This window comes from Ursus arctos, unplaced genomic scaffold (genome assembly GCF_023065955.2).
Source record: "Ursus arctos isolate Adak ecotype North America unplaced genomic scaffold, UrsArc2.0 scaffold_1, whole genome shotgun sequence".
In the NCBI taxonomy this organism is placed as follows: domain Eukaryota; kingdom Metazoa; phylum Chordata; class Mammalia; order Carnivora; family Ursidae; genus Ursus; species Ursus arctos.
In genome coordinates, this window is record NW_026622763.1 from 101,507,842 (window position 1) to 101,533,124 (window position 25,283).

Consider the following 25,283-nt stretch of genomic DNA (forward strand, 5'->3'; position numbering starts at 1 on the left):
TTAAAACACGAGGCTTCCTCACTACTTGAAGGAGCGAAGGTTGCACAAGAGGCAACACAACAGGCCCAAGGCAATGATTTCTCTATCCTGCTAAATCCTACCGTCTCCCCAACGTAATCAAATAATTGCTGGACAGCTCCACCTTGTCTACGCGTTAACCACACAAACGCGAGCAAGCAGATACCTTTGCCAGGAGTCCCAGTGCAACACCAAAACACCTCAAGGCACCTCACGCACGAGTTTAGGGTGCTCACTTCGCTGGACAGAAAAGTGAAAAGCTGAGAAAGAAGCAGCCACCATCCAATGCCTCAAAAGGCCAAGACAGAGTTAAGATGAGGTCGATCCCCGGCTTCTCTTTGCCCACCTTCCTCTGCTCCAGCCCTGGAAGGAGCCACAAGTGAGGCAGAGAAGTTGTGGAAACAAGGAGGGGGTGGGGTGGGATGCGGGAACCCGGGAGAGTTTGGCACAAGCATTTGCATTTGTCCCACACAAGGTCACTTGCTCCAAGTCACTTTTTCCTGCTCCCCCCGGGGCTTCCCGCCAAACGGGCTGCTGGGCTCCGAGGGCAGCTCACCGCGCCCCCTCGGTCCTTCCCTGCGGGCCGCAGCCCCGTCCCGGCCTCTGGGTTCGGGCCGAGGCTCGGACCCAAGCCGGCCTCCCCGATACCCATTTCCGATGCCCGGCGCTTCTCCCAGCCCAATTCCGTCCGGGGCTCCTCCACCTCCAGCCCCCGGGGCTCCCGACAACGTCCTTTTCCTCCCTCAGGACGCCCCTTGCCCCGCCTCCAGTGCCCGGTCCCGCCGGGGGCCGGGACGCCTTTCCCTCCGTCTCCTCCCGCTGCGCTCCCGTCCGGTGCCCACCTGGCGCGGCCCCCGCCCCCGGCCCGTCTCCTCAGCAAGCGGCAGCCTCCCCAGTCCTCCCGGCCCCGCCCCGCTCCCGGGCGGATACAGTTTGAAGCCCCTCAGGATCTCCCTGGCCCGCTCGTCCTTGGCTGACATGATGCGGCGGCTGCCGCCCGCGGCTCTCCCACGCTGGCCCGGTGGAGCCTCGCAGACGGTGCCCAGGAACGGAGGACGGAGCCGCAGCCCGGCCTGAAGACCTCGGGCGAGCAGCGGCAGCGGCCAGACCCGGACCGGCCTCTCCCTCCCCTCAGCTCCCGCTCCTGATCCCTTCTCCTTCCCCCTAGCCTCGGAGCTCCCGCCCCAAAGCCAATGGATAGCCCCCCTCGCCGACTGGCATCCTGAGCAGCCAATAGAAACACTCAGCGGCTTCACCGGGGGGACGACGAGCGTCAGTGGGAAGGGCCCTCCCCGGGAAGTCCCGCAGGACAAAATTTTCTTGAGGTCTTGTTGCCTAGAGTTTGCCCCAGTGGAGGGTTAGCTTCAATTCTGCAGAGGCTCGAGGAGCCCGCTCCCTCCGCCGGGCACACGAGGGCTCTGAGATGACGGCGGGCTGCCCTGTGCGATGTGAGAGAGACTACGTTTCCCAGCATTCCAGGGGGAGTGCCCGGGGGACCACAGATCCCAGCACGCAACAAAGAGGCCCAGGGACTACAAATCCCAGCATTCCTTGCACCCTGTTCCTCTGTAACTTAGACTCCAGTGTGCCGCGCAGTGTGCGCAAATTCATAAACCTTCCCTCAGCTTTGGGGGGTTTCTGAATTCGGAGACTTGAAACTGGGCGGGAAGACCCCCTTAACTCTCAGAAGAGGATGACAGCCCACAGAGAGGTAACATCTGTTTACACGGAACTCAGAAGTCTCCTGCAAATCATGGTAAGGCTGCGAACAACAAACAAAAACACAGATTAAACCATGGGAGATGATACGACAAAATGACTCCTTCAAACTGTGCTTGTTTGTTGGTCTCGGGCGCCTTCTAATTGTTTTGCAGGGGTTTCTCGTGTGCTCCTGCGTTGGACTGGGAGAGAGATCGATTGTATACTCAGAATATCCATACCGGAAGGGATATTAAGAGAATTTGCCAGTCCAACTCCTCTTGTTTTACATACGAGGAAACTGAGGCCCGGAGAGGTGAAGAGATCGTCCACCGGTTACAGCAACTTGGAACAGTTAGAATTCGGCTCTAAGTCTCCTGACCCGCAGTCTGCGCTGTTTACACCACACTAAGGTGGCGATATTTTTAGCAACATGGCTATGTGATTATTATTCTCCTTGGTGAAGTTTCCCCCAGGTTGAAGCACCCAGAGTTAGGCAAGCATTCATTTGGTGGATTTCCTGTAAGGGAAGGAGTGTGATGTTTGCTTATCTTCAGTCTGGGAAGGACTTAGTGGTTTGATTTGTTGTTTGTTGCTCAAGGTGACATTTAATGTGATTTTAGGAACTGGGTAACATCGTGTATGCTAAGGTTTCCTTGGACATCTCCTATCTCTTTTCCTAGGCCTTCCTTCCTCTTCCCGTCCTTCTTTCACCCATCTAGGCACCCACCCAATTTTTCCTTCCATTGTAATTCAACAAAGAGCCTTTTCAGGTTTCCGGTAAAGGCTGGAAGGCATTGTCACAGGCACCAGGAAGATAACCATCTAGTTAGGAAAAAAAGGAAGACTGCTGAGATTTCAAGATGAGCTGCATTAAATGTCGTAAGGGAAAAGTCATCAGAATGCTCCAGAGGTTCTGATGGAAAGATTAATTCCAGCTGGCAAAACTGATGGAGGAGGTGGCATTTGAATTTGAAGAATGGGTGGATTTTTTTTTGTTTGTTTGTTTAAAAAAGTGTATCTTAAAATTTTTTGGTTAATGAGGTATGACATGCAGGAAGGGCACTGTTTTTATATATGTGTGTGTATATATATATATATATATGTCACATATATATATATATATATATGTCACTACCCCCCAAATGAAGATATAGAACTTTTCCAGCACCTCTGTGCCCCTTCCCAACCGGCACTGCATCCTCCCGTGCCAATAACCACTCTTCTGACTTCTATTACCATAAACTAGTTTTGTTGTGAATTTCATTTATTTGTAATCATACAGTATGTACAGTAGGAGTCTGGCTTTTTTTGTTAATCAGTTATTTTTGTGAGATTCATCCATGTTGTATGTAGCAGTTACTTTTTTTTTTTAATTGCTGACTGGTATTCCATTGTACGTAGCTAGCAATATTTGTCTATTCTGTTGATGGGTATTTAGGTTATCAGTTATCAGTTTTGGGCTTTTGTGAACAAAGCTGCAATGTGCATTCTTATAGGTTCTCTTTGCAGACTCCGCACTCATTTCTAGGAGAGGAGTAGCTGGCTTGTACAGTGTGCATATGATCAGCAACAGTAGTAGATATTGCCAGTTTTCCATAGCGTGTGTATCACTTTCGCCTTCACCAGCAATGTAAGAAAATTCTAGTTGACGCTTATCCTTGTCAAAACAGAGTCTTACCAGTCTTTCTAACTAGCTATTTTGGCTAAATGTGGTATCTTATTAATAGTTTTTCTTACATCGCCTCTGGTGTTGAGCACCTTCACATATGCTTTTTGACTGTTTCAGTGTTCTCTTTTGTGAAGTGCTTGTTCAAGTCTTTTGTGCACTTTCTAAATTGGGCTTTTTGTCTTCTTATTAATTTGTAGTTCTTTATAAAGTTTGGATATGGAGGTCTTTGCTACAGGCTTCACAGATATCTTTTCCAAGTCTGTGGCTTGCCTTTTAGTCTCGCACTGGTCTCTTTCGATAAACAGAAATTCTTAATTTTAATGTAGCGCAATAGTTTCGTGTTTTCTTTTATGATTAGTACTTTTTGCAATAAGTTTAAGAAATCTCTGCCTGTAGGGTTGGTAGGATTTTAAGAGGCAAACAGGAGGGAAGGGCATTGCAAAAAAGAAGAGAGAGCAAGCTTGAGCTTAGGCCCCAGTGTCAGAGAGGGAAGGGGTAGTTGTGTTGGGCATGGAAAGGCCTGGAGTTGGGCTGTGAGAAGGTGGAGCAAGATAAAGCTGTAAAGATTGGAGGGAGCATACTGAGAAGGGCTTTCACTGCAGCCTTGGAGTCTGGACATTATTCTGGGGGAAGTAGAGGCACTGCCAGAATATTTATGAACTCAAACAGAACTTAGTTGTCTTCCTTCCACCGCCAAATTTGCTTTTTCTCTGCAGCCCCATTCACTTAACACCACCTCCAAGACAGCTCCGGCCTACCTACCCACAATCCTGGGTGATATCTTCCTTCTCTATCCCTGCATTGAACTGGTCACCAGGTGGGATAGATTCTATAGTCTAAATGCCTGCAACAACGTCCCTTTTTCACGCGCAGCTGCCACTGCCTTTGTTCAGGATCTCACAGTCCCTTATCTATACTGTATAATCACCTCAAGAGTTTCCCTGCCTCCAGCTCTCTCTCCATATCCAATCCATTCCTATAGCAGCTAGTGTGATCATTCTAAAGTGTCAATTATTCACACTTCTCACAGGTTAAAAGCCCTAAGTAGTTCCCCAATGCCCTTAAGATAAAGTAAAAACTCCTTTACATGCTTATACTTTTTGTGATTTGCTTGCTCATTCTTCCATGCTCAACTCAAGCCTCATCTCCTCCAGAACCGTGCCTTAAATCACCTCTCCCCAGAGCACAGGCAGGAGAGCCTTATCTGTAGCACTAGGGCGTGATTGCCAGAAAGGTCTGTCTCAGGCACTGTGGGCTCTCCCAGGTAGGAACTTCGCTGTATTAATGTTTTTACCGGGTATAGTATCTTCCATGTGGTTTACAAGACCCTTGATGTCCTGACTCCAGGTCTGTAGCCCTCACTTCTCATCCCTGAACCTTGGGTTCCAGACACTCTGGGTTTCTTTTCTGCATTAGTATATGCTACACAGAGCAAGTCTCTGTGACTATGGTCTGCCGCCTTTTCTTCCCCTTTTTGCCTGGAAGATGCCTGTTTTCTCTTCCCCAACATACATACTCTCTTCTGTGCTTCTGAAGTATTGTCATATCTCTCTCATAGCACTTAACACATTAAAGCTTTTTCTTTTTCTTTTTTTTTAAGTAAGCTCCATGCCCAATGTGGGGCTTCAGCTCACGACTGGAGATTGAGAGTCTCCTGCTCTACCAACTGAGCCAGCCAGGCGCCCCCACATTGAAGCTTTTTGAGGGCAAGAACCTTGTCTTCTCTTTATATAATCTAGAACATTGAAATCAGAACAAGACATTTTTTGAATAAATCAGTGGGTTGGTGCTAGGTTCCTTTGCATTTTTCTGATTTCTGCACTCTGATTCACCAAAAGCAAACAGGGCTCTTTTCCTTGTCTTCAAGACCCGAAAGTCTTCAAATGTATACTTCAAAAGAACCAGCTTAAGTGTTCAGTTGTGTAGCATTCCTTAGCCATCTTCCAGGAGAGTTGCTGAGTACCAAATGCAACGCCATGTGTGTCATTTTGCTCACAGAACCATTGTTGGCTCAACCCATCTCTTCTTGCTTACTTTAAAACGTTTTCTCCACAGAGGTCACGAGTATGGTCTTTGGCTTCCCATAGCCTGGGGTCCAAAGCCGACCTTGCCACTTACTAGCTTTTGGATTTTTAAGCTTAGAGTTAGAAGTTAGGTAATTCAGCGAGACAATGTACACACCAGGCACATGGGAAAACGCTCAATAAACGGGAGTTGTTATTACACTTAATATGTCTTTGTATCCCGGGGTAGCCGCTGCTGCCGTAGGAGCTCCTGAGGGGTAAAGCTCGGCCAAAGCGGTGAATTTCGGGCCCAGGATGGTGATGGTGATGGCGATGGTTTGGGCCCCGCCACTGCCTAGACTGCATTCCTCTCTTCAGGCTCCTCTTCACCCCGTTCCTGGGCTACGACCCACCTCGGACGGTCTCTCCCAGGCCCAGACTGCCCTGGAGGTCTGAGGCCGCCAACACCGCGGGGGGAACCTAGTGTGGGCGGAACTCGAGTGCAGCGGCGGGAGGCTTCCGGGGGAGCCGCAAGGGCAACGGGTCGGCGGAGGCAGAAAAGCGTCGGACGCCGGGCCGATCATGGACGCTTGACAACCTGCGGACAGGCGCCGGGAGGCCGAGCCAGCGACCGAGAGGACGGAGAGGCGGCGAGGGCAGGTAGGGGTCGGCGAGAGGGCGGGGCCCGGCGGGCCAGGCTTGTCCCAGCCGTCTGGCTTAGCGCCAGTCCCAGCGAAAGCCCGTGGCCACGCCGCGCCGGCCCCGCCCCGGGGAGCGCGCCCCGCGGCCCCTCACTCCCCACCCGCGGCCCTGCCGGGAGCACGCCGCCCGCCCTGAAATCCACCCCAGCCTGCAACCCTCAGTTCCTCAGCTGAGGCGGTTCTCGCTTCCCCAACCCCCAAAGGCTGCCTCTTTGCCCCTCTCCTGTGCATCAAAATAGCGCCCCCGCACGACGCGGATTCATCTCCCCTGTGTCGCTAGCCGCCTCCTTCAGTCCTCCCACTTCAGAAAAAAGCGACTCTTCATCGCCTCCTTACCTCTTTGCTCCTACAGGCTTTGCTGCTTAGGCCGAGATTTTTTTGAGGGGCCGAAGTTTCTGTCCATTTCTCTACTCCCTCCCCACCCCCGGCCCTTCCATTCAGTCTCCACACGTGTCCCCTTGGAGGCGAGGTTTTCCTTCCATCATCTCTCCTCCTTCTCCCACCTTACCTCATCTCTCTCCTCTTTCCCCTTCCTTCCTCAGCAACTTTTATTTCCTAGCACTTCGCTTTCTCTGTTTCGGACAAGACATTCTTAAGCAACCCTAAGTGAGGCGACATGCTTGTTTCTTTCATACGGTGGAAGGACTGCGTCCACAGAAAACTTGGTTTCTCTTGCACCAAATTATCGTTTGAGATTTTCTCTTCTTCACTTTACTCTTCCTCTTCTTTTTGTCACACTGCCCCAAAATGTGTCGTTCCTGGTGGAGTAGTCTTTTCTCACACAGGACTCCTGCAGAGTAGGTATGCAGCGTGTGTTCCCATACACTCAGCATGTAATTGGATTATACAATGGAGGGCCCCTGGGTCCCTAATGTCTTCAGGATGGCAATACAATATCTTCATTGTTTTCTCAGATCTTTTTATTATTTTCTTGAGATTTTGTACAAATTCTGAAGTCATATTTGGCAAAATCACATAGCTGTAGGAGGTCAAATAGAGGGCTTTTCCTCAAGGACTTAAACAGCACGTATTTCTTAGTTTGAATATGTTGTTTATGTTTCTCCCTTTTTCTAGGCTCAAATGACTCCTCTGATTAAAGGAGACATCTTTCTTGTCTTTTTGTGGTTTTCCTTATCTGTATCTGGCTGTGGGTGGGATTCTGATGGCACACTGTAAGCTGTAACTGATTGCTTTTGCTTACATCTGCTGCTTCTGTGTATGGGCAAAATTCTCTGTTTCTTAAGTAGAGTCTATAAGTAAGGTAGATATGAAACAGCTACTGAGAAACTCCTGTGTGTTTTTTTGGGTCTGGTCAGTTTTAAGGGCTTACAACGTGCTGCTGTTGGAAGACGGCCACATGGGGATGAAGTGGCTTTTCCTAAGTGTGTCTCAAACCTTCAAGCAAGGACACAATCCCTTTAACTCTAGGTGGAACCCTGTCCATCTTACAAAGTGGTCATAGCATCTGGACTGTTTTCTTTTTTGGATACTATAAAATTAAAGTATTCTGATGTCTGATCTGGCATCGAATAAGCATAGACTTTGCAAAAGAGAAGGAAGAATGGTTGAAATACTTTTCTTTTGGACAGATCTCAAGGCCAGAGAATGGCAGGTGAACAGAAACCCTCAAGTAACCTCCTGGAACAGTTTATTTTACTAGCCAAAGGTACCAGTGGCTCAGCCCTCACTGCTCTCATAAGCCAAGTCTTGGAGGCTCCTGGAGTATATGTCTTTGGAGAACTGCTGGAGCTGGCCAACGTGCAGGAGGTAAGAGCAGTTCCAAACAATTTCTCTGTCTTCTTTGTTCTAAACCTTCCTGTGGTTCTCCAGGTTTCCAAGGAAATTCAGTGGTGAAGGATTGTGAACCTGTGAGAGGTGCTGTTGAGGGAGGGATGGGAATTGGGGGGGAAGAGGGAAGGAGACGAAGGATGATGATTGGGCTCCTCTGGTCAATGTTTTCATCTCAACTTGGGGTAAAATTAGATTGGGTTATTAATAATTTGAAAGATAGGGGAAAAATCCACTTGAACCTGATAAATAAGAAAAGTAGAGTATAAGCATAGCTGATGTTTAACAGAGGTAGTTTTAGGCATTTTCGAGGACTAAAAAACCTCCAGCACAAATATAGACAAGAAAGATTGGTCAGGTACATACAAAGCAGAAAATGGTTGCTATTGAACATAAGCTGGGCATGAAGAAGGAATATATTGTCCTGTTGAAAATGGCAATGTTGTGCTAATGGATGTGTAAAAAAATATGACATGAAAAGCTGGGAAGTAGTCCTTTTTGCTTTGTTTGCTTCTATTTTTGATTGTTGTTATTGAAACGTTGGGTATCTAGTTGTGGTTCTTGTGCCTTAAAAATGAGAAGACTGGTGAAGAATGACTAGGTGGAACAAAGATGTGTAAAGCAACCTACACTTTTCAACCTCTACTTCTCACTTCGGATACTTTTACATTTATTGATTCGTACTTTATATTGACTGTTTGATTGATTGAAAAATCTGGCAACATCTTGATTGTTTTGGGGGTTGTGCTCAGAAGCTCTTGGAGGGTAGGTTAGCTCCCTGTTTACCGTCACAGCTTCTCTCTGGCTGCCCAGGATGGTGTTAGCTCTGGGGGTGGCCGCCACGCACAGATCAGTGTGGTGCTTGTTCTTGTGGCTTGCGTGCACCATGCTGCTGAGAGTGGCCTGGGCATTCGTGTTGATGGTGGTCCATATGTAGGAAGTGGCTGGCTTTTGCTGTCTGGTTCTTCACTTCATGACCATTAGGACACCTTTGCCATCAGGTGCTGGCTCCATGTCCATAGCCTTGTGGTGAATCAGCCGCTTGTGGCAGAAGCGTGGGCCTTCGGATTATGGGACTTGCTGTTGCACATCTTCTTATTCCTCTTGATTGGGAAACTGGAGCAGTTCCCCATGACCCTCCGTTGCTCATGTATGGACGTGGTGTCATCTTGTCTTGCTGTGATAAACGGAGACAGAAAGAGCCACTTTTACGTTTTAATCGTGAACTTTTTTTTAAAAGAGGGGTTTGGGGAGAGAGAGAATCTTAAGCAGGCTCCGCACCCAGCGTGGAGCCCGATGCAGGGCTCGATCTCACAGCCCTGAGATCATGACCTGAGCCAAAATCAAGAGTTGGATGCCTTACCAACTGAGCCACCCAGGCACCCCATGAATTTTTATTTAATGTCATCCTTGCTTGCTAGACTGTAAGCTCTGTAAGGGTAAGGTCCCCATTGTTTCCTTAGCGCTTAATATGTAGTCTGACACACAGTAGGCTTTTAGTAAAAATTAATTTACCAGAGTTGTAAAAGAAATCCTGTGAGGAAAAATTTTTAAAACTAGGTTTATTATTTTTTTTAATAGGCTTTATCTTTTTAGAGCAGTTTTAGATTCACAGCAAAATTGAGAGGAAAGTAGAGATTCCCAGTATATCTCTGCCCTCATACATGGGTAGCCTCCCCCATTACCAATATCCCCTTCCAGTGCGGAACCTACACTGACACATCATTATCACCCAAAGACCATAATTTACATTAGGGGTCACTCTTGGTGTTGTACATTCTGTGGATGTGGATAAATGTGCAATGACATGTGTCCACCGTTACAGTTTCGTACAGGGTAGCTTCACTGCCCTAAAAATCCTTGGTGTTCCACCTATTCATCCATCCTTCCCCTCTTAATCCCTGGCAACTATTGATCTTTCTACCCTCTTCCTAGTTTTGACTTTTCCAGAATGTCATATAGTTGGAATCATACAGTATGTAGCCATTTCAGATTGGCTTCTTTTACTTAGTCATATGCATTTTAATTTCCTCCATGTCTTTTTATGGCTTGATAGCTCATCATTTTTTCAACAGAAGAGATGACAAAGGAGTAATAGTTCCTTCAGGTTCATAAAAAGCCTGAATGAATATGCCAAGTGGTTGTTTCATAACTGTGGAAGATGGCCTGAGAGGAGATGGATGAAAATTAAAATGAGAGACATTGATTTAGGCCAGTGGGAGAAGTTTTGGAGTCTCTTCCCTAAAGAAAATAGTCTTTAGGGTTAGTATTGTAATTGTCCGTCTGAAAAGTAGGGGCTAGATTTGATGGTCTCTTCCTCGTTTGTTTTAGGACCCCAAGAGGTTCTTGATAACCTGAGGAGGTAGACTGGGTTAATAGGAAGCCAGAGTTCTCATGGGGGTGCTGAGCAAATCACCTCTATCTCCCCAGGTTTGGTTTTTCCATGTGTGAACTGGGAACCCTAGTTGCTTTTCAGTGGTCTGAATGATAGATGAAATTCTTGGAAAATTTTTTTAAAGATTTATTTCTTTATTTTAGAGAGAGAGCGAGTGGGGGGGGTGGGGCGGAGGGAGAGGGAAAGAATCTTAAGCAGGCTCCATGCTAGCATGGAGCCTGACGTGGGGCTGGATCTCACGACCCTGAGATAATGACCTGAGCTGAAATCAAGAGTTAGATGGTTAACTGACTGAGCCACCCAGGCGCCCCTCCAGTCTTTGTCTTAATGGCAAGGAAATTCTAAGAAAGCCTGAACTTCTCCTGGTACTTGCTGCTTTGTGTGTGTGTGACAAAAGCAGTTGCTTAGGCATGCTATGTGGAGTGTAAAACATGTATTCCTGCGAGAGAAAAATTAAATATAAAATTAAATAAATCTTACTTATTTTTTCCCAGAGACTCAGAGTTGGAAGGGACCTCAGGGACCATCTAGTAAAACAGTCAGCTGTGGCACATGATCGTCACCCTTTGCTTGAACACTGCTATCACTGGTAGACCGTTTGGTCTGTGAACTGTTTTTGTTTTTTCCTTCCTCAGCTTGCAGAAGGAGCTAATGCTGCATATTTGCAGTTGCTGAACCTGTTTGCCTATGGAACATACCCAGATTACTTAGGTGAGTTGGTTAAGCTTTTCCAAAGACTTTTCTTAATTATGTCACTCTATTTGGACATAATGCTTCCATGAGGATCACTGAACTCTGGGATATAAAGCATGGGGTGGGGACTTTCTGACCTGGCTGTTTTCCACTTTCCTGTGCACTGTAGGTGACCTCACATGAGGTTTTTACTTCTTACCCTTTATATCTCTGTGGGTAAAAGGGGGACTATGTTTATGCTCTTGTGTAAATATATTCCTTATTTATGTTCTAGTTGAGATTCTTGAGGACTGGTGTTTGTAGAACACTTGAAATGTTGTGAAGTGACAGAATACCCACTTGTAAAGTACTTAAGTGTTTTAAATATTATCAGAATAATGTCACTATATTAGAGAATATTTGGAAAATAGGACACAAAGTCACTTGTTGTATCACCATTAAACTACTGTTAGCATTATGGTACTGGACTTTTCCCCCCTTGTGCTATTATGTAGGTGTCATTCAGTTATGTATGTGATATTGTATCTTTTTTCATTTACTTCATAGGCATTTATCCATGTTTTATGTCTTTGTAGTCATTTTTAACATTTTATGATCTAAAACTCCGTATTCAGCCCATTCCCTCTTGTAGGTCATTTGAATCTTTTTTTCTTTCTTCCTTTCTTTTTTTCTTAAAGATTTTATTTTTAAGTAATTTCCACACCCAACATGGGGTTCGAACTCATGACCCCAAAATCAAGCGTCACATGTTCCACTGACTGAGCCAGCCAGGGGGCCTTGATCATTTGAGTCATTTTATATTAGGATTTTAAGTATCAGGAATGAGGTGAATGCATGTCTAAACACTAACTTACTTTGACTCAAGCCATTTTTGTTTGGCTTCCCTAGTTTTTGTTGGTATGACAAAGGCCTGGTAGTTTATTTTAATGGTATGACTCAGGGCCTTCCCTCCTATATCCCAGACTTCTTTTACCCTTTCTTTCCTCCTGGTCACTTGTACCTACCCTGTGCTGTGTCATCTGGACAATTTGTCACGTGTTAGTTTTTTCTGACCTTTGCTTTGTTCCAGTGAGGGTGTCTTCTGTTTCCATCCTCATTAAAGGGACAACATTGCACAGACTGGAACCCGACTGTCTGAATTATATTCTAGCTCCCCTTCTACTACCTGTGTGTCCTTTGGCAAATTAAATAATCTTCTGTACCTCAGTTTCCTTATCTGTAAAATGGGAGTAATAATAGATGTCCGCAATCCTTTACCTGCACTCCTGGGGCTAGATGCTTCAGAATTTAGAATTTTGGGAACTCTAAAGAGGTACTGTGATGCATATGCCTTTTTATGTAACACCTCCAAGATGTGGGCAGCACCTGTAATGAAAACACATCCACAGTTTTGCAACTAAACAAATGAAGTTGTACGACAAGTGAGATTAAAAGCCTGCTTCAGTTGAGGTCAGGAATTGCCACCAGATGAATTTCAGCAGCATGCCCAAGAAAAAAAGTCAGTTTGGATTCACCTTTTTGGAATCCAGGATTACAGATAAGAAATTGAAGGCATTTGGGATCTGTCGTGCGAGGTTGTTTTGAGGACTGACTGGATGTGTGTGTACACGTGCCCTGTGGCTGCTGCCATTGCTCTTGTTATCGTTACTGTTATTACTAAAATTTTGCCCATTCTTCAAGGCTCATCTCAGACTCCTGTCTTTCTTTTTCTTTCCTATCCCTCCCAAGATGATTGTGCTCACTTGCTGTCTCCCTTTCTCTGTTTCTTTCCTTTTCTCTCCTACCTCCCCACTCCTCCTCAGCCTCTTGCTCTCTCCTGATAGTTTGTACCTTTCTTCTGGTGGTTCTGTCTTGCATCTGTAGCTGTTGAAATACCCGATTATAAGACTGAGGACAAGTCCAAGGCCCTGGAGTTGAACAGGTCTGGTGGTTATTGTCCCTGGGGTTGTGTAGCGTAGCAGCCCTGACAGGGCCCATCTTATCTGTCCTTGACTTCCCCAAATCACTTAAGACAGGACATTGTACATAACAGATTCCCAGTGAAGACATGCTGACCTTGGTTGAATGTCACAAAGGGCACAGATAGTATTCCATTAAGGTGATTGTCGTATTTTGTGCATTCATGCCTGGCTTTTCAGGAGCACATGGTCTTCCAGAGAAGACAGGAGGTGCCCCTGGAACATTTTGCCTCATGAATAAGTGCAGAGTCATGACAGTGAATCAATAGTAGATTTGGTGTGGGGCGTTGGCGGGCTTATTCCATAAAGAAATTCTAATTTTATTTTGTGTCTTGATTTTTGTGGTGGGTGGGACTGAGCAGCCAACAAGGAGAGCCTGCCAGAACTGAGCACAGCTCAGCAGAACAAGCTGAAACACCTTACCATCGTGAGCTTGGCGTCGAGAATGAAGGTATAGTGCCGACCTCTTCCTCTCCTGCTCCTCACCCTTAGGCAGGTGTTGCACTGGCATCAGTGCACGAGCTCCCAGCTATGCATAGTAGTCATACCATGAACGCATAAAATTGGCTTGGCAGAGGACAACAGAGGTAAAGATAACAATTAAAATAGTGTAGACAAGTATTCACCATTTCATTCAGGAAAAGTATGCCCAGGAGACCTTGTGAATCAGCAGGTCTCAGTTCTGGCATGCTGCAGTGACTCACTTGGTGTGAGCATTTTGCCGTACCAAAGGAAGACAGCTGTTTCGAGATAACGTAGTTTTTTAAACGGGGGCATCTCAAGGCAAGTTAACCACTTCATCTGTTGCTCAGTGCACAGTGAACTGTGCCAATGCTGGAGGAAAAACTTGCTATGTTGGACTTACTGACAGCTAGATTTTTAATACGCTGCCTCCCTCTGGGGATTGTCAAGCTTAATTATCTTAATCGGGATTTTTGCCTTATATGCTATCTTTAGATGCTAACCTTCTCTAAGATAACCACTCCATCATATCTCTGAGTTCTCTGCCCCATTCGATTTAGAAAAGGCCTTGCAGCCAGCTTCTTGTAGCCATTAATAAAGAAGATCCAGATTTGGTTAATTTATAGTTGATTTTGGCTCTTTGCCCAATCCCGGCACAACTCTCTAAGTTTTTGTGGGGCTTTGCCACTGGAAGGGGTTTGCCCTTTGCATTTCCCCTGTGTGATTGAGCTTGAGAGATGTAGATTTGTTCTTGCATTGCCATTTCAGTTGCTGAGGTCATTTTCCCTGGACTAACAACAAATTTCTGATTCTCAGTCTGGCATTTCGGGTGGGAGGCTTGTTTTCTTAGGAAATGAGGACCTGGCCTTTTTTTTTTTTTTTAAGCCTGGCCTTCCCAAGTGTAGTAAAGAGTAGGAGTAACTTTTTTCCTTATTTCTGCAACCTGTCATTATAAGCCCATCTGCATCCCTGGGTTTCAGACCTCTAGTCATAAAAAACCCCTCCAGGTATGTTTGCTGTTACTCTCTTGTTTGTATATCTCTTCGTCCTATCTGTTTCAGAGATTTGATTGCTGTCTTAACCTCCAAACTAGTAGTGATGTGTCCAGAAAACTGGATATTTAGATATACAGTTGTCTTGGATAAATGTAAAATGTTGGTGTGTCCAGTAAGGGACTGTTGTTGGGGAATTGACATTGATTGCAGGAGTCTGAGAAAACAGATGTAAACTTCAGGATGACCCCTGAGCTGGGAGTATCCACTGGCCACCTGTAGATGGATATGTTAGCCTGAAAATTTTTTTGTTTGTGCTCTCCTGGGTAGGCAGCGAGATCTCCTCTCCAGTGTCTGAAGTTGTTTGGAGTTTGTGATGATCTGGCATTTTACGTCTGAAAGCTTCCAGAAGGTGGCAGAGTGGCACACGCCGAGTATTTCCCTTTCTCTTCTGGGACATTTTCTAAGAGTGCTTCACAACATGAAAGCTAAAGGCTGGGTGAAGTCCAGGAGGTAGAGAATCTAGGAGAATGCATTCATAGATGCTGTGGGTCTTGTTTGGATCCCATAGGTCCCACAGCTCACATTTATCTATGTCTTGTTGCCATTGATATTAATAATTACCACCACACTGCATTTCCCAAACCCCTGAGACAGGTGTACACCCGCATTTTCTTTAGCTCTTGTCAGTGGTTTTTGTAAATATCATATGGCTTTATCTGCAGTGTATCCCCTACTCTGTGCTGCTGAAGGACCTGGAGATGCGGAATCTCCGGGAACTGGAAGACCTCATCATTGAGGCTGTCTACACTGACATCATCCAGGGGAAGCTGGACCAGCGAAACCAGCTGCTGGAAGTGGATTTCTGCATTGGCCGTGACATCCGAAAGAAGGATATCAATAATATTGTCAAGACCTTGCATGAATGGTGAGGCTGAAAGAAGGAGGAGTCCCTTCTTATTAGGGAGGGGGACATATGGCATGCCCTTTGTGCCTCTGCTTGGGGAAATGTTTTCTCCCAGTATCAGCTGGGGCTGCTTGGGAGCTGGAGCATTAGGACCTTAAGCCAGGGAGTGGGGCTGCATTTGCGACCAGAGCTGTATGGCAGCAGGAATCCCTGCAGGCCTCCCAGGGCCTTGGTTGTGAAATAGTTCTCGTTGTGCGGCAGGGGGTGGGGGGGGGGACGGCTGTTTCATAGCAGGCTTAGCAGGTGGAGCCTCTGAAGCCTAGCCGTGTGACACGGATCCAGTGCTTTGCAAATTCAGCCTCCGAGTTTGACCAAGCTCAGGAAGTTAGTGTTGCTCAGATTCTGTGGATACGAGAACCCACGTTCAGCCTCAATAACATTGGGCTAGTGTTGGTAAAACATTGTGAGGGATAGTGAAGACAAGGAATGGGTTATTCTAAGTTGAAACACAGACGCATACACAGACTATTTGATAACCATATTCTGGTATATAAAAAGAAGTGGGACATTTGCATGTTTTCTATTTTATTTTTTTTTGCATATTCTCTATTTTAATGGAACTTGATGTTTGCAAGAGCTTTGGACATTCTACAAGGATTTGTTATGTACTTACTAAAATGAATTGGAGCTTATAAAGCCAGATGGGTCTAGCTGGAGAAGAGGCTTTAGCTGAGTGTTGAAGGAGGGCAGGGTTAGGGCATAGTTGGAGGTGAGGAGAGCATGTCCTCAGGCAGGCACATGGTGTTGTTGGAAATCATGAAACAGAGCAGGCAAGCTTTTTGCAGAGGGTTAGGGAAATTGTCTTCTTTAAAATGGACTGAAACATTTCAGGCATGAGTGGCCGAGGTTTGACTCCCTGACCCCCTGTCCAAACCCCTCTGAGTTTCCCTCACTTCGGCTACTATTGGACCCTAGGGCATATACTGTCCACCCCTTTCCCCAGGTTCTGTCCCAAGTGTGGCCCCAAACGCCTTCCCTTTACAACACCTGACACAGGCAGGAACTTTCAAAAGATTGTAAAAGTGTTCAATCAGAATAAATAGGAAATAAACTTAGAAAGCACCCTTTGCATGAAAGTGCCCTGGCACACAGATCTAGGCCTCCAGTCCTACTGTGTCGGCTGCCTTACTCCATCTTTGAGATGACTGATGCTGTTTCCATGCCCATAGTCTAGCTTCACCGTGTTTCCATGGAGAGGTGCCATCTGAACCCCATCCCAGGATGGTTACTAGTATAGATTCTTAAAGCTTGTGTTGAGGCACTAGAGTTAGATTTGAAATAAAATTGTTAGGTCGAGCAGTACTCCAAATATGGCAGAATGTTAGCAATTACTGACTTTAAGGTAGAGGATAAATGTGTATTTATTGTACTATTCTTTCAACTTTTTTGTAGGTTTTAACATTTCCAAAAAAAGTGGGGAAATGAAATAATGAGGGGAATGGCAATTAGGAAGTAACAAACTTTTTTTTTTTTAAGATTTTATTTATTCACTTATTTTAGAGAGAGAGAGTGTGTGAGAGCAGGGGGAGGAGCAGGGGGAGAAGCAGAGGTAGAGGGACAAAAAGACTCTGCATTGAGCATGGAGCCCCATGCAGGGCTCAATCCCATGACCTCAGATCATGACCTGAGCCTAAATCTAGAGCTGGGGGGCACCTGGGTGGCACAGTCTGTTAAGCATCTGCGTTTGGCTCAGGTCATAATCTGAGGATCCTGGGATCGAGCCCCACATTGCGCTTCCTGCTCAGCAGGGAGTCGGCTTTTCCCTCTCCCTCTGACCCTCCTCCCTGCTTGTGCTGTCTTTCTGTCTCAAATAAATAAAATCTTAAAAAAAAAAAAAATCAAGAGCTGGACGCTCAACTGACTGAGCCACCTGGGCATCCCGGAAGTAACAAACTTCTGAGAAAAGGGGCAGTCTTTAGGGGCGCCTGGGTGGCTCAGTCGGTTAAGCGTCTGCCTTTGGCTCATGTTATGATCCCAGGGTCCTGGGATCAATCCCCGCATTGGGCTTCCTGCTCAGTGGGGAGCCTGCTTCTCCCTCTCTCTCTGCTGCTTCCTCTGCTTGTGCTCTCTTGCTGTCTCTCTGGTGAATAAATAAATTTTTAAAAAATCTTAAAAAATAGGATGCTTTTAGAAAATCATTTTTTCTGTTGAGAAAAGTGGTAAATCTGTGCCACATGTAAGGTCTGAGATCTCCTAATTCCCTTAGGGGTACATTCTAAAAACCTTTCCCATGGGATACAAAAGTTGACGTTCGGGCTGTGTTCTAGGAAACCATCCCGCATCGTCCGTGTTTGTCTCCAGGTGTTATATATTCAGAAATACTGGTTTTGGAAGTTGTGAAGGGCAAGAGCCTTCCTTGGCAGATAGGGTGTTAAGGGAAGTCCCTATCAGGTGTTGGGGATGGAGGTTTTGGAGGCTGGAGGAGAGCTCCCAGGCCTTTCTGTGGCTCCTTTCAGGGCTGGTTATCTCCATTGTAGGTGCGATGGCTGCGAAGCAGTTCTGCTAGGCATCGAGCAGCAAGTTCTGCGAGCCAACCAGTACAAGGAGAACCACAGCCGAACTCAGCAGCAGGTAGAGGCAGAGGTAAGGAAGAGGACATCTGTTACCTTCTCCAGAATATCCCTGTTTGATCCTTCATTTTGTGATTCTTGGTGTAGGTGCAACAGCCACCAACAAACAGGCACTGGGCTAGCGGGGTACAGATGCGGATGACGTGGTCCCTGCTTTTCATACTCTCTGTCTCCTTTCTGATTCCTGGTGGCTGGAGGGTGAGCAGGCTTGGAGAGCGGAGAATGTTGTCATTCCATGGTACACGTGTACCTTCCAGGTGTAGAGCAAAAGAAACGAGTTTGGGGGTGGGCCTTAAAGATGGGTGAAAGGGTGGTGGTTAGCAGGCGGGGTGGAGGGAGGGGTGCAGTGGGGCAGGCGCACGTGGGGCTTCAAGGCCCTGGTTCTGCTCTGCTTCTGAAGGTGTGTGGTAGGTGCACTGTGGGTATTTTATTCTTTAAGCTACACATGTATGTTATAACCTTTTAACATGCATGATTTCATGTTGAAAAAGGAAGAAAGGGGAAACATTTGGCAGATGAAACGCAAGTGAAGAAAGTGTGTGATTATGATTTTAGTGATACCTGGTTGTTCCGGACACTTTTAGCCTCTCAAAACACAGGCTGTGTAGCCTTTGGGTTCATGGGAGCTTGTGTGCCTGTGGCCTGGACATTTGTGGAGCAACCTCAAAATTCAGAGCCCATAAGATAAAAATTTTGGCATTGGAAGTCCTTACCTAGTGCGATGGAGCTTGAAGTGTTCATGGTTTTTAATGAGTTTTAGAAGTCATGTGTCCAGGAGTATGGCAGAATGGGACCCAGAGTTATGTTCTTAAGAAACATAAGAAAAGTAGATGTGCTTTCCAAAGGGGGATTTGTGGAGTTTGAGGATTTCCCTTACTCTGTTATATGTACTCCTTGAGAATAAAACCTTATTTGTCTTTGTAAGACCAGTTCCTTGTCACATGCCTAACCCATAGTAGGTGCTCTGTTTTTGCCCCGAATATTTCTGGTACACCCTGTGTCTCTGTGGATTGCTGAACTCCACTTCTCATGTAGTAGAACACATTTATTTTTGATATACACACACGCCTACATACATAAATATACATACCAAGTCTGTGAATTATCAGTACACTGTTTAATTTTTAACCCTACTTCTAGCCAAAGAAGTCTGAATTACACTTAATTTAGCATTAGCCAATGACAAATACAATTAGAACAGTAAGCCTGCTACTTCTCTAATAAGCTGTGTAATCCCTGTGTTGAAGATTGTGGTGTCTTCTCTGAGCTGGCATTGATGTCTGAGCAAAGTAGCAAGGGCTAACCACTCTCTCCTATCCATTGATTCTTCTCTATAAATTAAACCATGGAAACGAATGAAGTTTGGAGGTGAAACGCATCCACTGACCTGGGGTACCCTGTGTGAGGCAAACCATCTTTAACATGGTTGGTAGCTGGAGAGGAGCCAGATCACTGCTGGCGACCCCACTGTGCCCAGACTGTTGTAATTGTGTGGTAGGTGGTGGGCTTGGATTGTCCTCACTAGCAAAAATGAATATTAGTTTTAGAATTTTGAGTGGTTCAGGTTTATTTCCATGACAAATGGCATCTGATGAAAGAAGGCACTGACTAATGGCGAGGCATGACCAATACTTAGAGAACAGTGTGGGCTCTTAAATTATGGTTATTACAAAGAAAGAGAGAGCCAGTGCGACCCACTGTTGGAAAACCACAGCTGCAGTTACTCTACTGGCAGAACCCGATGCTGCCACCAGGTGGCGGTAATAATTTGGTTAAATTTGAGAGAAGGAAATTTGAGGAAAAGACCAGGGCCGCCACCACCACCAGTTAAAACAGTGTACTGTCTTAACAGTCTTCTAGAAAACCTGGAACAGATCAGTATGAGAAGAGAGGGAGTATGGTGAAAACCCAGAGCCTTGTCCGTTTTCTGTTCCGTAAATGTATAATCTGGGTACTTAGTGTAGGATGCTGATCATTCCCCAGCATAAGGCATATAGAAGGCTGTTTGTTAACTTGAAAAGAAAACAAATCTACCAAGAACGAAGGTGTAATTCTGTCCTATTCTGCTTGTATTTATGCTTCTGTTACCCTTAACTGAACTTTTTTAGCCATTTTCTCAACTAAGTTGATCTTTTATTGTCCTTAAGTGAGGTTGCTTGTCTTCAGAGGGAAAAACTTGATTCCCCTCCCCCCCAAATCTTGTTAACAGCAGCTTGCTTCTGGTGAATATTAGCTTCAAGAGCCTTCCCTCTTAATGAAGTCAGCCCTATCATAAACTGCTTAAGAATATTTCTCTCCTTTTAGCTGCTCACAGAAGTAACCCGTATTAGTTACACTTCCAGCATACCCGGGGGAGATTGAACAGTAACAGTAAAGCTATTTCATTATCTCTGAGCAGGTGCTCTGGAGGGGAGGTCATGATTAGTCAAAGCATTACAAAATACCTTCTCGCTTATATTTGATTTTGAAGTATATATATTTTTTACATTTGAATGAGCTTATGTCTGAGGTTCTGTGGAATGTCAGTATATGGCTCTTACTACATTCAAAAAATAGACTATGTTCGAGGCATGTAGGTGATAAACCGTAATTGGGCAAAATAAGCTGTTTTCCATTCTGTAGAGATTCCCAGGGGTTAAATTAGTGACAGATCTTGAGGTCTGGTGGCTGCCAGAGTACAGCAGGAGGGTGCCCCGCCTGTTTCCTCCTAGAGGGTCATTCTCACCACCTCTCGGCTCTCCTCGTCTTTGATCTTTCCAGCTGTGACTCTGCTTCCTCTTGTCTGCCTTTGCCCCATAGCCCAATGTGTTCCTCCCCTAGGAGGCTCTTAATGCTCCTTTTTGCCTGAATTTTTAAGGCCTCTAATGGAGCTAGGCTGCAGTCTTGTTAGCAGGTGCAGTCCCATTTGAAAGTTCCCAAAGGCCCATGGTTTGAGGGACTTGATAAACTTTGGGTCATCTGGGGTCGTGAGATGTGGGTGGCCTGCAAGCCAGCCACTCACAGAAGAAAATTAGCAGGGGCCAGGGACATTTAGGCCAAAGAAGACACGTCTGTGCGGATATTTGTCATCATTTGAAGGGTGGCTCCGTGAAAGAAGAACTAGACTTGTCATGATTGTTCCACATGACCAAAACAGGTTTAATTGGTGACCTACCTGGGTGGCCAAAATGCACCTTTAAATAAAACAAACGGAAACCAAATATCTCTTTTGTAAGAGAAAAGGTGGCAAGCCATCATTTGCTTTTGATTCTTCTTTTGCTGTATTCCTAAGTAACTGTCCTGAATAAGAGATACCAAAGCAGCAGTGAGCCCCTGGGAAGTGGGGTGCCTCGGGTTCCAGAGGGCATATCTTTAAAAAAAAAAAATTTTTTTTTAAGATTTTATTTATTTGAGAAAGAGTGTGCATGAGCACGAGCAGGGGGTGGGGTAGAGGGAGAGGGGAAGCAGATTTCCTGCTGAGCAGGGAGCCCAACGACTCGGTGCTCGATACCAGGATCCTGAGATCATGACCTCAGCCGAAGGCAGATGTTCAACTGACTGAGCCACCCAGGCAACCTGAGATGGCGTGTCTTGGACTGGCAGGACAGTGGGTGAAGCCACACTTGACTTAGGATGCCCTCTGTATTCACTGTCCCAGCCCACAGTCCTCTGTTGATGCTCCTTTTAGAAGGTTGTAGTGTTGATCCAGGTGACAGCAGGTTAGGGCATGGCTGTTCCTACATCGCAAAACAAAAACAAAAACCAAAGTAAAAGATGAGCTTTAATCTAGTCAAGGCTCATTTTGCAGATGATAGATCTCTTGCAGGAGCCTGGTGTTGGCCTTAAAACATAGCATTGTTTCTTCTCTGTGTTAGGACTGCCGCTTACTCAAGCTCTTGATACTGTGACTGCTGAGAACTTTTTTTTTTTTTTTAAAGATTTTATTTTTTATTCGACAGAGATAGAGACAGCCAGCAAGAGAGGGAACACAAGCAGGGGGAGTGGGAGAGGAAGAAGCAGGCTCACAGGGAGGAGCCTGATGTGGGGCTCGATCCCATAACGCGGGGATCACGCCCTGAGCCGAAGGCAGACGCTTAACCGCTGTGCCACCCAGGTGCCCCAGAACTTTTTTTTTTTTTTAATGTTTTTTTATTATATTGTTAGTCACCATACAGGACATCCCTGGTTTTTGATGTAAAGTTCGATGATTCATTAGTTGCGTATAACACCCAGTGCACCACGCAATACGTGCCCTCCTTACTACCCATCACCAGCCTATCCCATTCCCCCACCCCCTTCCCCTCTGAGGCCCTCAGTTTGTTTCTCAGAGTCCATAGTCTCTCATGCTTCATTCCCCCTTCTGATTACCCCCTTTCGTTATCCCTTTCTTCCCCTACCGATCTTCCTAGTTCTTATGTTCCATAGATGAGAGTAATCATATGATAATTGTCTTTTTCTGCTTGACTTATTTCACTTAGCATTATCTCCTCCAGTGCCGTCCATGTTGCAGCAAATGTTGAGAACTCGTTCTTTCTGATAGCTGAGTAATATTCCATTGTATATATGGACCACAACTTCTTAATCCAGTCATCTGTTGAAGGGCATCTCAGTTCCTTCCGCGATTTAGCTATTGTGGACAATGCTGCTATGAACATTGGGGTACATATGGCCCTTCTCTTCACTACATCTGTATCTTTGGGGTAGATACCCAGTAGTGCAATGGCTGGGTCATAGGGTAGCTCAATTTTTAACTTTTTAAGGGACCTCCACACTGTTTTCCAGAGTGGCTGTACCAACTTGCATTCCCACCAACAATGTAGAAGAGATCCCCTTTCTCCACATCCTCTCCAGCAATTGTTGTTTCTTGCCTTGTCAATTTTTGCCATTCTAACTGGCGTAAGATGGTATCTTAGTGTGGTTTTGATTTGAATTTCCCTGATGGCTAATGATTTTGAACATTTTTTCATGTGTCTGTTAGCCATTTGTATGTCATCATTGGAAAAGTGTCTGTTCATATCTTCTGCCCATTTTTTGATTTGTTTATTTGTTTCTCATGTATTGAGTTTGAGAAGTTCTTTGTAGATCTGGATACCAGTCTTTTATCTGTAGTGTCATTTGCAAATATATTCTTCCATTCCGTGGGCTGCCTCTTAGTTTTTTTGACTGTTTCCTTGGCTGTGCAGAAGCTTTTTATCTTGATGAAGTCCCACAGGTTCATTTTATCTTTTGTTTCTCTTGCCTTTGGAGATGTGTCATGAAAAAGGTTGCTTTGGCCGATGTCGTAGAGGTTGCTGCCTATGTTCTCCTCTAGGATTTTGATGGATTCCTGTCTCACATTGAGGTCTTTCATCCATTTGGAGTTTATCTTTGTGTATGGTGTGAGAGAGTGGTCAAGTTTCATTCTTTTGCATGTAGCTGTCCAATTTTCCCAGCACCATTTATTGAAGAGACTGTGTTTTTTCCACCAATGTTTTTTCCTGCTTTATCAAAGATTAGTTGCCCAAAGAGCCGAGGGTCCATTTCTGGGTTCTCTATTCTGTTCCATTGGTCTATGTGTCTGTTTTTGTGCCAGTACCATGCTGTCTTTGTGATCACAGCTTTGTAGTACAGCTCAAAATCCGGCATTGTGATGCCCCCAGCTTTGTTTTTCCTTTTCAACAGTTCCTTGGCGATTCGGGGCCTTTTCTGGTTCCATAAGCAAATTTAAGGACTATTTGTTCCAGTTCTTTGAAAAATGTCATCGGTATTTTGATCTGGATAGCATTGAAAGTGTAGATTACTCTGGGTAGCAAGGACATTTTAACTATGTTAATTCTTCCAGTCCATGAGCATGGAATATTTTTCCATCTTTTTGTGTCTTCTTCAAAGTCTTTCAAGAGTGATTTATAGTTTCTAGAGTATAGGTCCTTTACGTCTCTGGTTAAGTTAATTCCAAGGTAACGTATGGTTTTTGGTGCTATTGTAAATAGGATGGATTCCCTAATTTCTCTTTCTTCAGTCTCATTATTCGTGTATAGAAATGCATCTGATTTCTGAGCATTGATTTTGTATCCCGCCACATTACTGAATTGCTCTATAACTTCTAATAGTTTGGGAGTGGATTCTTTTGGGTTTTCCATATAGAGTATCATGTCATCTGCAAAGAGAGACATTTTGACTTCTTCTTTGCCGATTTGGATACCTTTTATCCCTTTTTGTTGTCTGATTGCTGTTGCAAGGACTTCTAAGTACTGTGTTGAATAATAGTGGCGAGAGTGGGCATCCTTGTCGTGTTCCTGATCTTAAGGGAAAGGCTTCCAGCTTTTCCCCATTGAGAATGATATTTGCTGTAGGCTTTTCATAGATGGTTTTTATGAGATTGAGGAATGTACCCTCTACCTCTACACTCTGAAGGGTTTTAATCAGGAAAGGATGCTGTATTTTGTCAAATGCTTTTTCTGCATCTTTTGAGAGAATCATATAATTTTTGGATTTTTCCTTCTGGATAAAATCTAAGACACTGATTGATTTGCGATTGTTGAACCACCCTTGCATCCTAGGGATGAATCCCACTTGGTCATGATGGATAATCCTTTTAATGTACTGTTGGATTCTATTAGCCAGGATCTTGTTGAGGATTTTGGCATCCATATTCATTAGGGAAGTCGGTCTGTAATTCTCCTTTTTGATGGGGTCTTTGCCTGGTTTGGGGATCAAGGTAATATTGGCCTCATAGAATGAGTTTGGTAGCTTTCCTTCTGATTCTATTTTTTGAAATAGCTTTAGGAGAATAGGTATTATTTCTTCTTTGAATGTTTGGTAGAATTCCCCAGGAAAACCGTCCGGGCCTGGAGTTTTGTTTTTTGGAAGGTTGTTTATCACTGTTTCAATCTCTTCATAATTAATTGGCCTGTTTAAAAAATCAATTTCTTCCTGTTTCAGTCTTGGTAGTTTATAGGTTTCCAGGAAGTCCTCCATCTCTTCCAGATTGCTTAATTTATTGGCATAAAGCTGTTGATAAAAGTTTCTAATAATCCTTCCAATTTCATTGGTGTTGGTTGTGACCTCTCCTTTTTCATTCATAGTTTTATTAATTTGGGACCTTTCTCTATTCTTTTGGATAAATCTTGCCAGTTGTCTGTCATTTTTATTAATTCTCTCAAAGAACCAGCTTCTAGTTCTGTTGATCTGCTCTACTGTACTCCTGGTTTCTAATTCATTGATTTCTGCTCTAATGTTGGTCAGCTGCTTCCTCGTGCGTGGATTAGGCCTGTCCCTCTGTTGCTGTTCCAGCTTCTTGAGGTGAGAATATAAAAACTGCATTTTAGATTTTTCTCTTCTTTTGAGTGAGGCTTGGATGGCTATGTATTTTCCCCTTAGGACTGCCTTTGCAGTATCCCATAGGTTT

General features: G+C 45.0%; 2 protein-coding genes across 9 annotated transcripts in view; one reads left to right on the forward strand and one right to left on the reverse strand.

The window, feature by feature from the left end:
- The window catches only part of PDE6D (phosphodiesterase 6D), a 48,205-nt gene extending 46,737 nt beyond the window's left edge, over positions 1-1,468 (reverse strand). Inside the window, exon 1 of the mRNA XM_026491706.4 lies at positions 949-1,468. Within this exon, the coding sequence (XP_026347491.1) occupies positions 949-998 (50 nt within the window). The 5' untranslated portion in view covers positions 999-1,468. The remainder of the gene's footprint in view (positions 1-948) is intronic.
- Positions 1,469-1,559: 91 nt separating this feature from the next.
- The window catches only part of COPS7B (COP9 signalosome subunit 7B), a 29,040-nt gene continuing 5,316 nt past the window's right edge, over positions 1,560-25,283 (forward strand). Inside the window, exons 1-8 of one of the 8 annotated variants that reach the window (XM_026491701.4) lie at positions 1,560-1,774; positions 1,893-2,129; positions 5,642-6,051; positions 7,682-7,859; positions 10,911-10,986; positions 13,289-13,377; positions 15,106-15,308; positions 17,825-17,930. In XM_026491701.4, the coding sequence (XP_026347486.1) occupies positions 7,698-7,859; positions 10,911-10,986; positions 13,289-13,377; positions 15,106-15,308; positions 17,825-17,930 (636 nt within the window). In that variant the 5' untranslated portion in view covers positions 1,560-1,774; positions 1,893-2,129; positions 5,642-6,051; positions 7,682-7,697. Of the gene's footprint in view, positions 1,775-1,892; positions 2,130-5,641; positions 6,052-7,681; positions 7,860-10,910; positions 10,987-12,770; positions 12,890-13,288; positions 13,378-15,105; positions 15,309-17,824; positions 17,931-25,283 lie in introns of those variants that run through there. The other 7 variants (XM_048214303.2, XM_044380843.3, XM_044380840.3 and 4 more) reach the window with 7 other exon arrangements.